This window comes from Gallinula chloropus, assembly GCF_964237585.1.
Source record: "Gallinula chloropus genome assembly, chromosome: 1".
Taxonomy (NCBI): domain Eukaryota; kingdom Metazoa; phylum Chordata; class Aves; order Gruiformes; family Rallidae; genus Gallinula; species Gallinula chloropus.
The window spans coordinates 200,697,535-200,710,324 of record NC_140085.1 but is presented as its reverse complement, the minus strand read 5'-3'; the positions used below and the strand labels follow the sequence as shown (position 1 = coordinate 200,710,324).

The 12,790-nt window shown below is 44.9% G+C and overlaps 1 protein-coding gene across 1 annotated transcript in view; it reads left to right on the top strand.

Moving 5' to 3' along the window:
* MAML2 (mastermind like transcriptional coactivator 2) overlaps positions 1–12,790 on the top strand; it is a gene marked incomplete at both ends in the record, with an annotated part of 218,861 nt that overhangs the window by 141,571 nt on the left and 64,500 nt on the right. Inside the window, one exon of the mRNA XM_084268835.1 lies at positions 6,292–7,746. Within this exon, the coding sequence (XP_084124961.1) occupies positions 6,292–7,746 (1,455 nt within the window). The remainder of the gene's footprint in view (positions 1–6,291; positions 7,747–12,790) is intronic.

Sequence of the window (12,790 nt, the reverse complement as noted above, 5' to 3'; positions counted from 1 at the left end):
GTGCAGAGCAGAGGGGCAGGGAAGAGGTGCTCAGAAGAAGACAATGCTCTGAGGACAGGCATCAGGTGAACCAGCTTTCCTGGGTGGGGGGAAGAATGGGAATGGGCAGAGCTGCCAGATTTGAGGTGTGTAGAAAGATTGGCCATGCTAGCCCTTTTGGCTGTTCCTATGGAGTGTATCTGTAGTCAGCAACAGGCTGTGAGGGCACATATGTGACCATGGTGTTAGGACCTGCGATGGCCTGGGAGGTGGCAGCTTGGGGATGATGACCCTCACTTTCATCCTTGACCAAAGGGGTGAGAAAACAATGAGGGGTCTCTGGTCCTCCTCCCCTCCATGGTGGGGAGATGCCCGCAACGGGGAGGCTCTGTGCTGGTGAACCCCAAACCTTTCTCAGTGGAATGCTCCCTGGCTCACTTCACCTCTGGACAGTACAGGAGGTGGCACTGCAGACAGCTGGCAGCAAACCACTGTTTGGGCAGAAAAGGGCAGCTGCTGTCATTCAGGATCCGGCCCTAACTCCCAAGGGCGCCTCTCTGATCCAGCCCCGGGATGCAAAGGTGCTTTCACAGCATAAATAAGAAGTCACATTCAGCATGTTTTCCTCCTCTGGAATGAATTCTCTTTTCTTGGCTGCTTTCACTGTTAGAATATTTTCTGTATTTTTCATGCAATTCCTTTACCCCTTCCCCTCCCCAGGCACATGAAGGATTTTGTTTGCGGTGCAGCCATAGATACAGTCAGCATATATTGTGAGAACATCTAGGGAGTCCAACAGGGACCTTTTAAAGTGGATTTGTCTGCTGCTTCTATATTAAAAGCATAAAATCCAAAGCCACCCCCTTAACATGAGAAGTATTACTCCACTATTGGTGCTGCGTTGCCTGCTACACGAAGTGTGATCATCGCTTGGGGTTTAAGTGAGCGGCACGGTAGGACTTTCGTCCTCCTCCTTCCACCACCCAAGCTGAGAAAACTGCAAACATGAGGAGGAAAATGTGAGAGATGAGAAAACAAAGGTGGTAGGAGAGGTCCCTTTTACATCTTGGGCTACTGGAAATTATTGTAGAAATAAACCGATAGAATTCTGTACTTTCTCTGTGATCTGCTTGGAGCATTTTGGGTTTTTCTGGTCCAGTTGTGTCTGGCTGTAAACATTTTGAGATGACAGTCAGGTGTGTTACTAAAATCTCTGTACAAGGCCAAGGATGGGTTACACTGGGAAATGAATTTTTTTGGAGAACTCCAGTGACTGTGGAGATACTTGGCCAAGCCAGAGAGACCGATTGTGCTCTATTTACTTGTCCTGAGAGCTGTGAAAGTGCAGGATGGGTAACCTAGGACTTCTCTCAAGAGCTGTGCTCCTACACCGAAGTAGAAAGCAAATTCTGGAAGACCTGCTAAAGAATCTGCAAGAAGCACACGAAAGCTAAGACTTTCAATGAAAGTGAAACCAAGTGGTCCTTAGTGTTTTCTGCTGCCTCCAGTTCTTGTTTTGGCTGTAATGGACAGCCCCTGCAGAAAGGAATACAAGGTGGCTGCGTATGGGTCATGTCAGAAATGGCTCAAAGATGTGTTAAAAATATTGTTGAATATGCATATTTTGGAGAAAACAATCTCTAAAGCTTCTCATTTTTCACAAATTGGGCTTTTACACCAAAGTTTTGGTTCCAGTTTCTGAAAAGGTTTTTGAGCCAGAGAAAAAATAAATCGATTTTCAGTAAAATTCTCTAGTTTTACATGTAGTAAAGCATTTTGATCAGAGGAATGGTGGAGCAAAAGTGCTTTTTTTCTCTCACAAAAGAGAAATTATTCGATACGAGATTGTGATGAGCCCTAATTATTAGCTCAGCAGAACTCCTGCCTGGTGTCAGGGAACGGTAGAGAAGAGGCTGCCTCTCTAAAATCCCTTTTAAGACTCAGAATAAGTTTCAAACAGAAAATAATTGTCCCTCTGCAGAGGACGCCGTGTCACACTGCATTGTTTAGACCAAGTCATCTCTAGAGTTCGCCCTCCGCTGCGAACGTCCGTGAGCACTTTGTCCCGTAGCCGCCGTGTGCTGTCTCACAGACATGATCTCCAGGGGCTTAGCCTGGGCAGTTTTAACTTCAGCAAATCGATGCATCCAGCACTTCCTCGCCGCAAGCGCGTGAGTGCCTGCCAGCTCGCCAGAGCCTGCTCAGCTCAAGGTCTTAGAAAAACACGGGCTGCCAGGAAATGCATCTGCTCTTTGGTGGCTGATAGAGCGCCACACACCTACCTGTGGGACAAGCTGTGTGTGGAGGGCTTCCTCCTCTCCCGCTTACTGTCATGTCCCTCATTTCCCATCACAGAACCTTTCAGTATTACGCAGTTTGAGCGGTTTGAGATGTGTAATCGCCAGCCTGTTTGATCTGAGGAATTTGCCTTGTGTGTTATAGGAACTTTCACTTTATGTTTAGTGACCCAAATCAATCCTGGTTTTTAAATTGGAAGAGATGGAGCTTGAAATCAAGCAGGCTCTTTTTTTTGCCCTCTGAAGAGGCAGTGCTTTGCTTGGGGAAAAAAGAGATCCAGTGCTGACTTCCTATCAATAGTTGAAACATATGATAGCAAAGACTCGAGTGATCGAACTCCGCTCTGCTCCCCCCAGAAACAAAACTGGAGCAATGCTTAGGAAGCAATGCCCCATAGCAGGCAGCCTGCAGATGAGATGACCAGACAGAGAGGCTTTATGATGGACATGGCTTGTCTCACTGAACAATCACAAACCAGTCCCCAGTGAACCTCCTGACACATAACTGGTACCAGCTCAGTGCAAGGAGGGAGAGGGGGCTTTATCCCTGTGGGCTGCTCACACCCTTCCCATGCCCTTGCCCTCCACGTCCCCAGCTCGTGGAGGATGTGAAATCGGGACCTTTCCAGCAGCTACAGTGAAGTCTCCTGAGAGTCCCCTGCACTTTCACAGCCTGCTTTGCTCTCATTTCTGCTTTAAGGTGGGGACATCTATTGACCAAGGTGTTGCCAGCATTCAGAGGGCAGTGTTCACAAGCTTTTGGGGAGATGTAATAAGCCAGCACCTGCTACTTCTTCTTTCAAAATGCATAGTGTCCTTTTCGGAGGGCGCTTTAGCAGACCAGATGTCATGAAACTAGCCCTGAAGCCCACAGCAAGGGAGGGGGCACTTGACTAAGGGATGTGTATGGAGATCATGGTGCTCACCCTGGCTCTGGGGCTGACGGGTGTGTGTCACCCGGCGAACCGCTTCACAGCTCATCGTGTCTGTTGGCAGCTGGTTCAAATGCAGGAGAAAAGCAGCTGCTACCTGCAGCGCAGTTCAGTGCATGTGCTTCTAGTCACGTCAGAAAGCCTGGTGCAGGTGCTCTGAAAACGTGAAGACATTTTAAGCAGTTCCCTCTGCTCCCAAACGTTGAGGAAAACCAAAATTAACTCAGGAAGGCGTATTAATGCCATAAAGCATATATGTGTGGAGAGGATATATTATTCATTATCTGTTCAGCCTTTCTGTCAGCAACACATCTGAAAGCAAAACACGCTGCCAAGTCATGTATTCTGGTGATCTGGGGACTTCCCCATTTCCCAGGAAGATTAATTTGAGGGCATGAGAACGATTTCTAATAAACTGATAGATGATGGTAAGAAGAAGTGCAGCTTACTGTTGTGTGTTGTGTGTGTTTTTTTCACGAAGGAAAGTACAGTGACTCATGTGTCAGAAGGAACACACCAACTGAAGACAGTCCGTGCTCTTTGCAAGTGACCACCGCAAACTCTCCTACCCCAGGGGACACCTGATGACTGTTCTTGAAGTCACAGGGTCTGCGGGCTTGTACAAGCAGACACTGACATGTCTGTCCTTAGGAAATGAAAATTTGAATCTGTGATTCAAAAGCTCTGCTGGAAACTTAACTTGAGGTATGAGATGAGATTTTCGGTGTGAGAGAGAGAAATTGCAAGCTTTATTTTTGAGGGCTAAACTCGGTGACCTGCTGATGCAATGGAAGGATAGGTGGGTGCGGAGGAAATAGATATTTGTCAGTTGAGCTCTTCCCAAGCAACTGACTGATACTCACACGAGAATAAAGATGCTCTCACCTGGGGTTTTCTGGAAAGAGCCCTTACTTATAGATAAGCCTGGAATTGAAAAGAATGGGGGGTCACAACTGTTTCCTGTCCGTGGACTTCTGTACATAGATAGAATGATAGAATGATAGAATGGTCTGGGTTGGAAGGGACCCCAAGGATCATAGAGCTCCAACCCCCCTGCCACAGGCATGAGACAGCATGATACAAATGATGGGATTGGAAGATCTCACATATCATCCTTCTGCACTTAACTGGAAAATTGGAGTTCTCAATGTTCCCTCTGCCCATCACAGCCTCACAAGCTATTGCAGTTTGTACAGGCAGTGTTTTCTCACCAGCACACATGGGTAGCTGTCAGATGACATTGCCCTGTTGCCTCCAACGCTGGTGCACTTCTCCCCGGGTGCAGAAAGGCAGGAGATGAACCCTGTTTCCCTGTGGAGTTTCCTGGCATTGCTCACAGCATGTGTGCCAACACACTGCGTGTGTGCGTGCTCACTGTTTGGTGTGTGCACCTTTAATGCACTGAGCTAAAGATAGGACACCTGTGCTTGCTTAAACGTGGTCGGTTCTTTTATGAACCCTGTTCAGAGCAACTTCACTTGAGGGTATCTGCACTTCACTTGAGGGAGCAAGCATGGAGTCCACACTTTTCAGCTTGTTGGACTACATCTTTCTTTTGCGGTCGTGGGGTGGGATCAGGTGTAGATCAGGTGGACAGAGCCACGAATCTCTTCTTTTGACAGGCGCACAGCAGTGGAAAGTGTTGCTGCAAATATTCAAGGAAAAGGAAAGATAGTTAAAGTTCTCAGAGTGGGATTGTGTGGGCTGGGTGTTTTATCACAGATGTTTCAGGACATAAACAATAGGGGTTTAATGTATTAATACATGTCTGTGGAAAATAATCCAGCAGTACATCATGGGCCAGACCCTTGGCTGACATAACCTGACATGGCTCTGGTGGCTTCGTTTTCAGTTTTCAACAAGTTAACATCTAATATCTTTGATTGTATGTATCTCTGTTAGTATAAACCTATGTGAGATCAGGATGCGTGTATCCTGCGTATGCTGTTAAAGTATCTCCTAGGAACTTTGGACTATACAGCAGCCAAAAAATGGTCTTTTGGATCATACCAAAATCATGAGAGTGAAATCCTGCAGCACTAGATAGGCACAAGGCCGGATTTCATGACTGCGTTAGTCTCTGCTGTCTAAAAATACTTTAGCTCTGTCTTGCACAGTTAGATGGGAGCAAATCCAGGGCAGTGATGCCCCAAGCTTTGCCAGCTACAGCTCTGGTCATGTCCCTCCACTCACACTCACAGGGGAAAGAGAAGTCTGTGATCAACAGTGTTGTCCAAAAAATGGGGTCGTTACCCGCTGTGCAGTGCGCCAGTACTCACCCAGACTGGAGGCATTTGTCTGCCCAGAGGTGGGTGCTGGGTGGCCATTCCACAAAGCCAGCTCACACAATCTACAACATACTCATCTCGTTACAGGGTTAGAAAAACCCACCTAAAGTTACACTAATGGGTTCGTAATTACCCCATCATCTAGTATTGGTCAAGCATATTCAAACTAACAAGCGTGCTCCTTGAAGGTGTGTGGGGGTCATTTGCACAGTCCTTTAATTGGGTGAGTGGTCCCGAACTCCCTCCTGCCACCTTTACCTTACCCTTGTTACTGCCCATTTTTGTTGCTTTCAGGCCTCCCTGGCCATCCCCCAGCTCTGGCACCTGCTGGGGCAGGAGGTTTCCCCTTTATCACTCTTTCAGCTCTTCTCCAAGGATACTTTTCAGCAAAGCGTGCTTCTTATCAGCCCTTCGGCTCTTCTTCAAAGGCAAAGCTGCAAGCAGAGCAAGGTGGTACACTGAACCCTAAATTAATCAGAGCTTGAGCACTAACCCAGACACACTTCTGTACCTGTGAAGCAGAAAATTCTGACTTATAGATATCAACAGGAGGCAGCAGTGCTTGAAAAATGCTGGTGGCTGCAAGGACAGGGGTGGTGGTGGCAGGGAGGTGTCTCATAACCTATTTTCCTACAGGTCTGCATAGTTTCATTAACTGAGAAAGCCCAAAGGAGCTTTCTGTACTAAGTGATGCTTACATGCCCATTGCCTTTCAAGATCCTTCTAGCAAATAAGACTACAGATTGTTTCTTGGGTATCATCTAATTATATTTTTATTGTCTCTGCTTCTTTCAGCTCCAAGGCTCCTTGAAGAGAAAATTGGTGGTAAATCTGTCACCTGTCAACAAGAGGCCCAATGGTGTTTCAGAGAGCTCCTTCCTTGACATTAAGAGGATAAGAGTGGGTGACAATATCTCAGTGGGACAAGGTGGACAACATGCTAACAATTGCCAAAGCCAGTCAATGTCAGGAACAATGTCTGTGGGACAAGGATCACAAAGAAAGGCTGGCAACCTAGCGAACAATACGCACACTAGTGGGAATGGCATGTTTAATATGACTTTGAAAGAGGTAAAGAAAGAACCAGGAGAAACAATGTCCTGCAGCAAACACTTAGATGGCCAAACATCCCATGAGAACATGTTCCCTAACAGATATGTGGAAGATTCATTGGAACAAATGATGGATCTGGAGCTTCAGGAACTATTTAATGAACTGACTAATATATCAGTGCCACCAATGAGTGATCTGGAGCTAGAGAATATGATAAATGCCACAATAAAGCAAGACGAGCCATTCAACATTGACCTTGGGCAGCAGAGCCAGAGGGGCCCTGTGAGACCCCTGCAGATGGATAAGATGGTAATAAAAAGTGAATATGCAACAGGCATGAATCAGGCTCCTGTGGGCTCCCCACAGATGAGGCCTTCTTCTACAGGTCCAGCTTTCACTATGGCCACCACTGCCATGTCCACCTCTTCACCCATCCCTTCGGTGCCTCAGAATCAAACACAGGTATCACAGGTTTCTTCTGCATCCAGCCGGCCGTTGCCTAACTGGCAGGAAGTATCTCATGCACAACAGCTCAAACAGATTGCAGCCAACAGGCAGCAGCATGCCTTGATTCAGCAGCAACAGCAGCAGCAGAACCAGACAGCCAACTGGTCCACTCTGTCTCCATCAGGACCTTCCCCCGGACCCTTTGTGCAAGAGAAAATCCCCAGTCCTTCTTTTCGCCAGCAGCAGTTTAGTCCACAAAGCTCAGCAATGCTTGGGGTGCCAGTGAATGGAAACCAGTCAAAAGGGATGAACAACTACGTTTATAAACCAACCACTCCCCAGAGCAACCCCATGGATATAATCATGCAACAGAAGCCTCAGGACCTCAACAGAAACTTTATCAACAGTGCTCAGCCACCACTAGAGCAGCACCACGGCAACACAAAGCCTTTGTTTCACTTTAACTCAGAGCAAACAAACCAGCAGATGCCTTCGGTTTTTGGTTCCCAAAACAAGCCTGCCCTCCTGCACTACCCGCAGCAGGCACAGGGTTCAGCCCCTGTGCAACAGCCGCAGCAACAGCAGCAGCAACAGCCGCAGCCTCAACCTGCTCAGCCTCTCCCAAACCAGTCTCTTCAAAGGCCACCTAATGTACCCCTAGCAATGCAGCAAAAAATGATGCTTCAGAAAATGCAGCAAAGCCAGCAAATCTCAGGTTTGCAGTATCCTGTCTCACAGCAGCATAGACAGGTAAGGCAAATTCCTCCTTTTTTTCACAGAGTCGTTCTGGTCTGAGTAGTAAAAAGGCTTTTCCAGCCTGGCCTCATTCCTCCAGGAGCTATGTATCAGTGGCAGATAACAGCCGCCTCAGCACGTACCTCCGCTTGTTCAGTGCCTATTCATGTATATCGTGGATGCAGATGTATAAGAATTTTGGGAAATGAAAGTTCATAACACTTTTTTCTTAACATAGCAGAGTGAATATGTCACTACAGTGCATTGTGCAGATATTTGTCAGAAACTTGAGGGAGTGAGGCAGATACAAGCTCCTATTGGATCCCTACCTAAAGCTCTTGTGAATGGCAAAATCTTTGTGAATGTCCACGTTATCTTAGATAATGGATTTTACAGCTTTAATTTTTATGTCATCATTTTCCTCAGGGAGGCAGGATTAGAAAGTTCTGGTTTTAGATACTTTTTGACTGACATGACAGAAAAACTTTTCCCACATTTGTTATCTGTTTGGCAAAGAAAAGCTAAAACTTATCTGTGAGTTTTATGAACACCCATCACATATCTGAGCATATTCTGTGGAAAATATGCAAGCTGAGATGCAAAGGTGAAGGTTGCCACCGATATGTCTACAATTGTATACCATGTGGCCAGGTCCCATGTGTTATCACTAGACAATGCTCTGCCAAAATCAGTCACTATAGCTCAGTTACACCATGCACCAGGATCCCAAGTTTCAGAACTGCCAACCCAAGTTTAAGCACAGAATCTCACTGTACCCCAGACACTGGGAACCAAGTGCTAAAACACATCAAATGTATCTGATCTTGGGACGTTTAAGTCACTCTGAGTAGTTTTGGTGGGGCTCAGGCTCAAGACATTTGAAGGCACATAGTGCCAATGTACATGTGGAGATCATTTGGGGGTGTGAAAACCACCTGTAAGAATCTACTGAGAAGTGAAGGCCTAAGTCTTCTGTGAAGTCCCAGAGAAGCAGCATTGTGAATTAATTGTTCAGAACTGGAGTTTCTTCACCAAATTGTTTGGGTGAAGAGTCTGACGTTTAAAAAATGAAAGAGGAAAGGAAATACAGTTGTATGTATGGGCACCTTTCTCCTTTTAGCTCATTTAAATTCCCTGACAACTAACCATGACCTTCTCCAAAAGAAAATCCCTTAGCAAGAGGTACCAGGTGAAATCTATGGACAGGTGGGGAGATGATGCTATTTTGGAAGATGCTTGAGAATGAGCATTGGCAGGAAACAAGCCCAGCTTTGCTGGTTTATAGGAGGTCTCTGCTGGGTGTTCCTCACCTTGGGCCACTGTGCACTCTCTTCTTAGGCGCGTTTCCCCATTCTCTTAATAGACTGGCAACAGGATGAATTTTAACAGTTCCTTCATTCAGCCATGATGAAGCTTCCAGCAATCTGTCAGCACAGGGGAGACAGGCAGGACTTTTGCAAACTACTGTTTTTCTGGAAAAAAATATACAAGGTCACATTCTGGAAAGGAATGAAAAACTCTGAGAGCAATGCTGCTTGAGGCAATATTAGCTCCTTGCTCCATGTCCTCTTGGGCTCCTGCTCAGGGTGGCAAGCCAACGAGATGGTACTTAGCAGTTTGGCCATGGTAGTACTTGCAAGATTTATCATGAGCATAACAGGATCTCTCATCTGTGCAGCCACAGGATCTTTTGGCTTAGGAAACTTGCCCAAAATGAACTTTGCTAAACTTCAGATATTACACCAAGGAAGGAGTTTTGCCGATGACTGCAGACTTCTGCAAGTAACTTTCCAAAGTTTCCTGTCATCTGACAGCTTTCCACAGATAGGTTTGCAGGACATGGATATCTGACCCACTGCACAGCTGAGGAGATGATAAGTTTTGTAGGCACAGATGACATGGCTTTTGATGTAAGGATGTTGGCTTTGTTGTTCTCTGGAGACATAACTGGATTTATTTTTTTAGAGATCCTTAGCTGTTGTTTCAAAGTTCTGCTGAAGTTAAGAAAACCAGGTAGGTGTCTCTCAGTAAGGTAGTCTATAGCTGATGGAGCAATCTTTAGAAATACAATTGGTCCATAAATTCTAGTGTTTTGGAAAAGTTAGAGTATAACTGTTCACCTGGCAGAATTCATGAGTTCTATGGACTCTTTTAGCTCCTGCCTGCACAGCTGCAAGACCCTGCCAACCCCAGGTCAGGGCCCACTTGCCCCATAAGTCCTGTCTGAATATTAAATCAGAGCAGGAGTACACACCACTAGTGTTATCTTTCAATAAAGATGACAAAGGTCAAAGCAACGTCCAGGATCAACTCCTGATGAGTTTAGCTATGGGGACATCACCTGGTTTAGGCCGCATGGTCTTCTTTAATGACCATGTCCCACCTCTGAGGATTCCCACACATCATTAACAGTAATGCATGATTAATTACCAGCATTCACTAATTAACTTCATGATTAATATTTATTTTACTCATGCCCTATTTCTTCATGAGGAATCAACATTTGAATCTGCTTGGTATTGTTCAACTCCTCCTCAGATGACTATAATTTGTGGACTGTAAGGACCACCTCAGAACTGGCTGGAATGCTCTGTAGCTGGAAATGTGAGTGCACATTCATAAAGGGCTGCAGTGACATTGCATCAGATAACACTGGCTGCAACACTATAAATTCATGTTTTCAGCTGAACCAGCTCACCCTCTGGATTTTTACTTCCCAAGCTCTAAGATCCCCAAAACCCATTTGAACTTGGCTTTATCAGCCCAAGCTGGCTAGCTGGAAATGTAAGGCTTATAATTTCTTTGCTTGTCACATTCAGTTTGTGTCAAATTGGAGCCAAATTGTAGTGGGATTTACTAATTAGACATCTTTTGCCTCTAGGGAAGAGTCATAAAAATGATGGAAATCATCTCGGTTTCCTGGAAGGTTGATCTGACTGAAGGGTTTGTTTGCTTCTCTCTTTCGTTTTCCATTGTTGTGGTAAAGATTCACCTTTCCTTTGTCTGTCAGGATGCAGCATATGCAGAGTCATGAGAAAACTCTTAGAAATTCAGCGTTCCCTTTGTTTTGGGGGATAATTAGAAGCTTCAAGTTCTCCACAAGTTTAACCAGGTTTACAATGCTTATACAGGGCCTGGGTTGATTTGGGGAAAATCTGTAACCCGGCTTGGGTAGCAGTTGGAAGTTTAACTTTCTCCTTGCGAAGAAACGTAGTCCTGTCAGTGAGAGATTCTTCTGAGCAAAAAAATTCAGGCTTTTAACTAGTCTAAGAAATGCCACACATATTTTCCAAGTTTCTGATCAGCCATAAGATTTGTACAATTAAGATACTTTAGTCTTCTGTGAAGAAGTAAAATAAAATAATAATTAAAAAAAGAAAAGAAAAAAAAAAGAAAAAGGCTGTATCTACTAAATAAAATATTATTCATCCCCTTTGGTTTTGACCTAAAGCCAAATTAAACTCAAAAGGTTTCAAGCTGACTTTTTCTCCCATTTTTTTTATTCCACTTCATTCACTCAAGGGAGGGGAGAAAAGAGAACTGAGCTCATGAGAACGGGAACCCTAATGGAGCAAGGCCACTCTGGCTGCTACATGTGGACATGTGCCCTGTTTAGTCTTGCCTTTGGGGACAAGGATAATTCAAGGGATCATAAGAGCTTCCCCGCTCACTTTACACAACCAACCAGTGACCCTTATTTTTAAGGCTCTGTAAGTGTCAGTGTTGTGCATGTAGTTACAACCCACAGTGGTGTTTCCCTATGCAGAGCTCAGGGACTTGGAGTCCTCTTGCCTTTATAACTGCTTTGAGGATGGGATTACCTTCTCCTTTTTTTTTCTCTTCTCTCTTCTTTTTTCTTTTTTTTCCCCCAAGAATCCAGGAATGTGGTGTGATTAGTTGCAGTTTGGGGCTTTTTTTGTCCTTACTTGCCCTAATCGGGGCATGCCTTAGATCGTTTTCTTCACCAGGTCTTAACAGGCTGCTTTTAAATCCAACCAGTCATCACAAAATCATACCAAGCAATCCCTTTTCCGGTACCTGCCCCAAGCATAAGTGTGCCCTACATGCCTCTTGCCTCCATGGTTTTCCACAGGAAGTCTTTGTATTTTGCAGCGTGTGATCAATGGCCTATGAGGTGCTCCATGACCCAGGGATGTAGCATGGATCCATCTGGCTGGAGAGTGGTCATGGTGCAGCACTGCACTGAACAGTGTGCCACCAGAGAGGAACTTGCTCTCAGGGGAGAGCAAAGTCTAGAAAACCAGTGCTTAACTGATCTATATTCATCACTCCTAAATACCTCCAACGGATAGAGATATTTCAACTAACCTGGCAACTCTGCAGAGATGCTGAGACAGATTCCCCTCTCGTTTTCTCCAGTGTAAACCCAGAATAATTTAATTTATTTTCAGGACAGCACAAATGGACTTAGAATAGCATAGTAAGCAGCAGGATATGGCCTTACACCTTTTTTTTTTTAAAGTATGGGCACGATACGGATTTAATAAGAAGTACATGTTAAAGCTGTCAGGTTGTTAGAGTGCTATGTGAGGAAGCAGCACCAGGAGCAAAAGATCTAATAGCTTTTCTTGAAAGCGCAGATAGAAAAAGTCTTGTTATCGTTCACTGCTGAGCGATAACTTACACCTCTAATTTAGCCTCCCAAATTTCTCAAGGAAAATGTGGCTACTTTGGATGATTCATTTAAAACCAATATTTTCCTAGACCTTTGTGTTTGCTGCTAAAGAGGAGCATATTTTGATGAGGCAACCTCTCTGTTTTCGAGTGTGAAGGAATTATTTTGCAAATATTTGTGAAATGAAGAGAGAGAACTTAGAGTGGCTTGTGGTAATTGGGGCAAACCGGGACTTAAATTTGACTTAGATCATAAATAACAACGATTCCAAGCTTTTGGAATCTGCAATAATAGAAACTGTTCCATAGTGTAAGAAAATAACAATGTGACCTTTCTTTCAATGCTTGCTATAAAAATAATATTTGGTTGACAGCTTTTTTTGATAGCTCCATTTTGGTCACATTCCTTCATGCAAGGACTTCT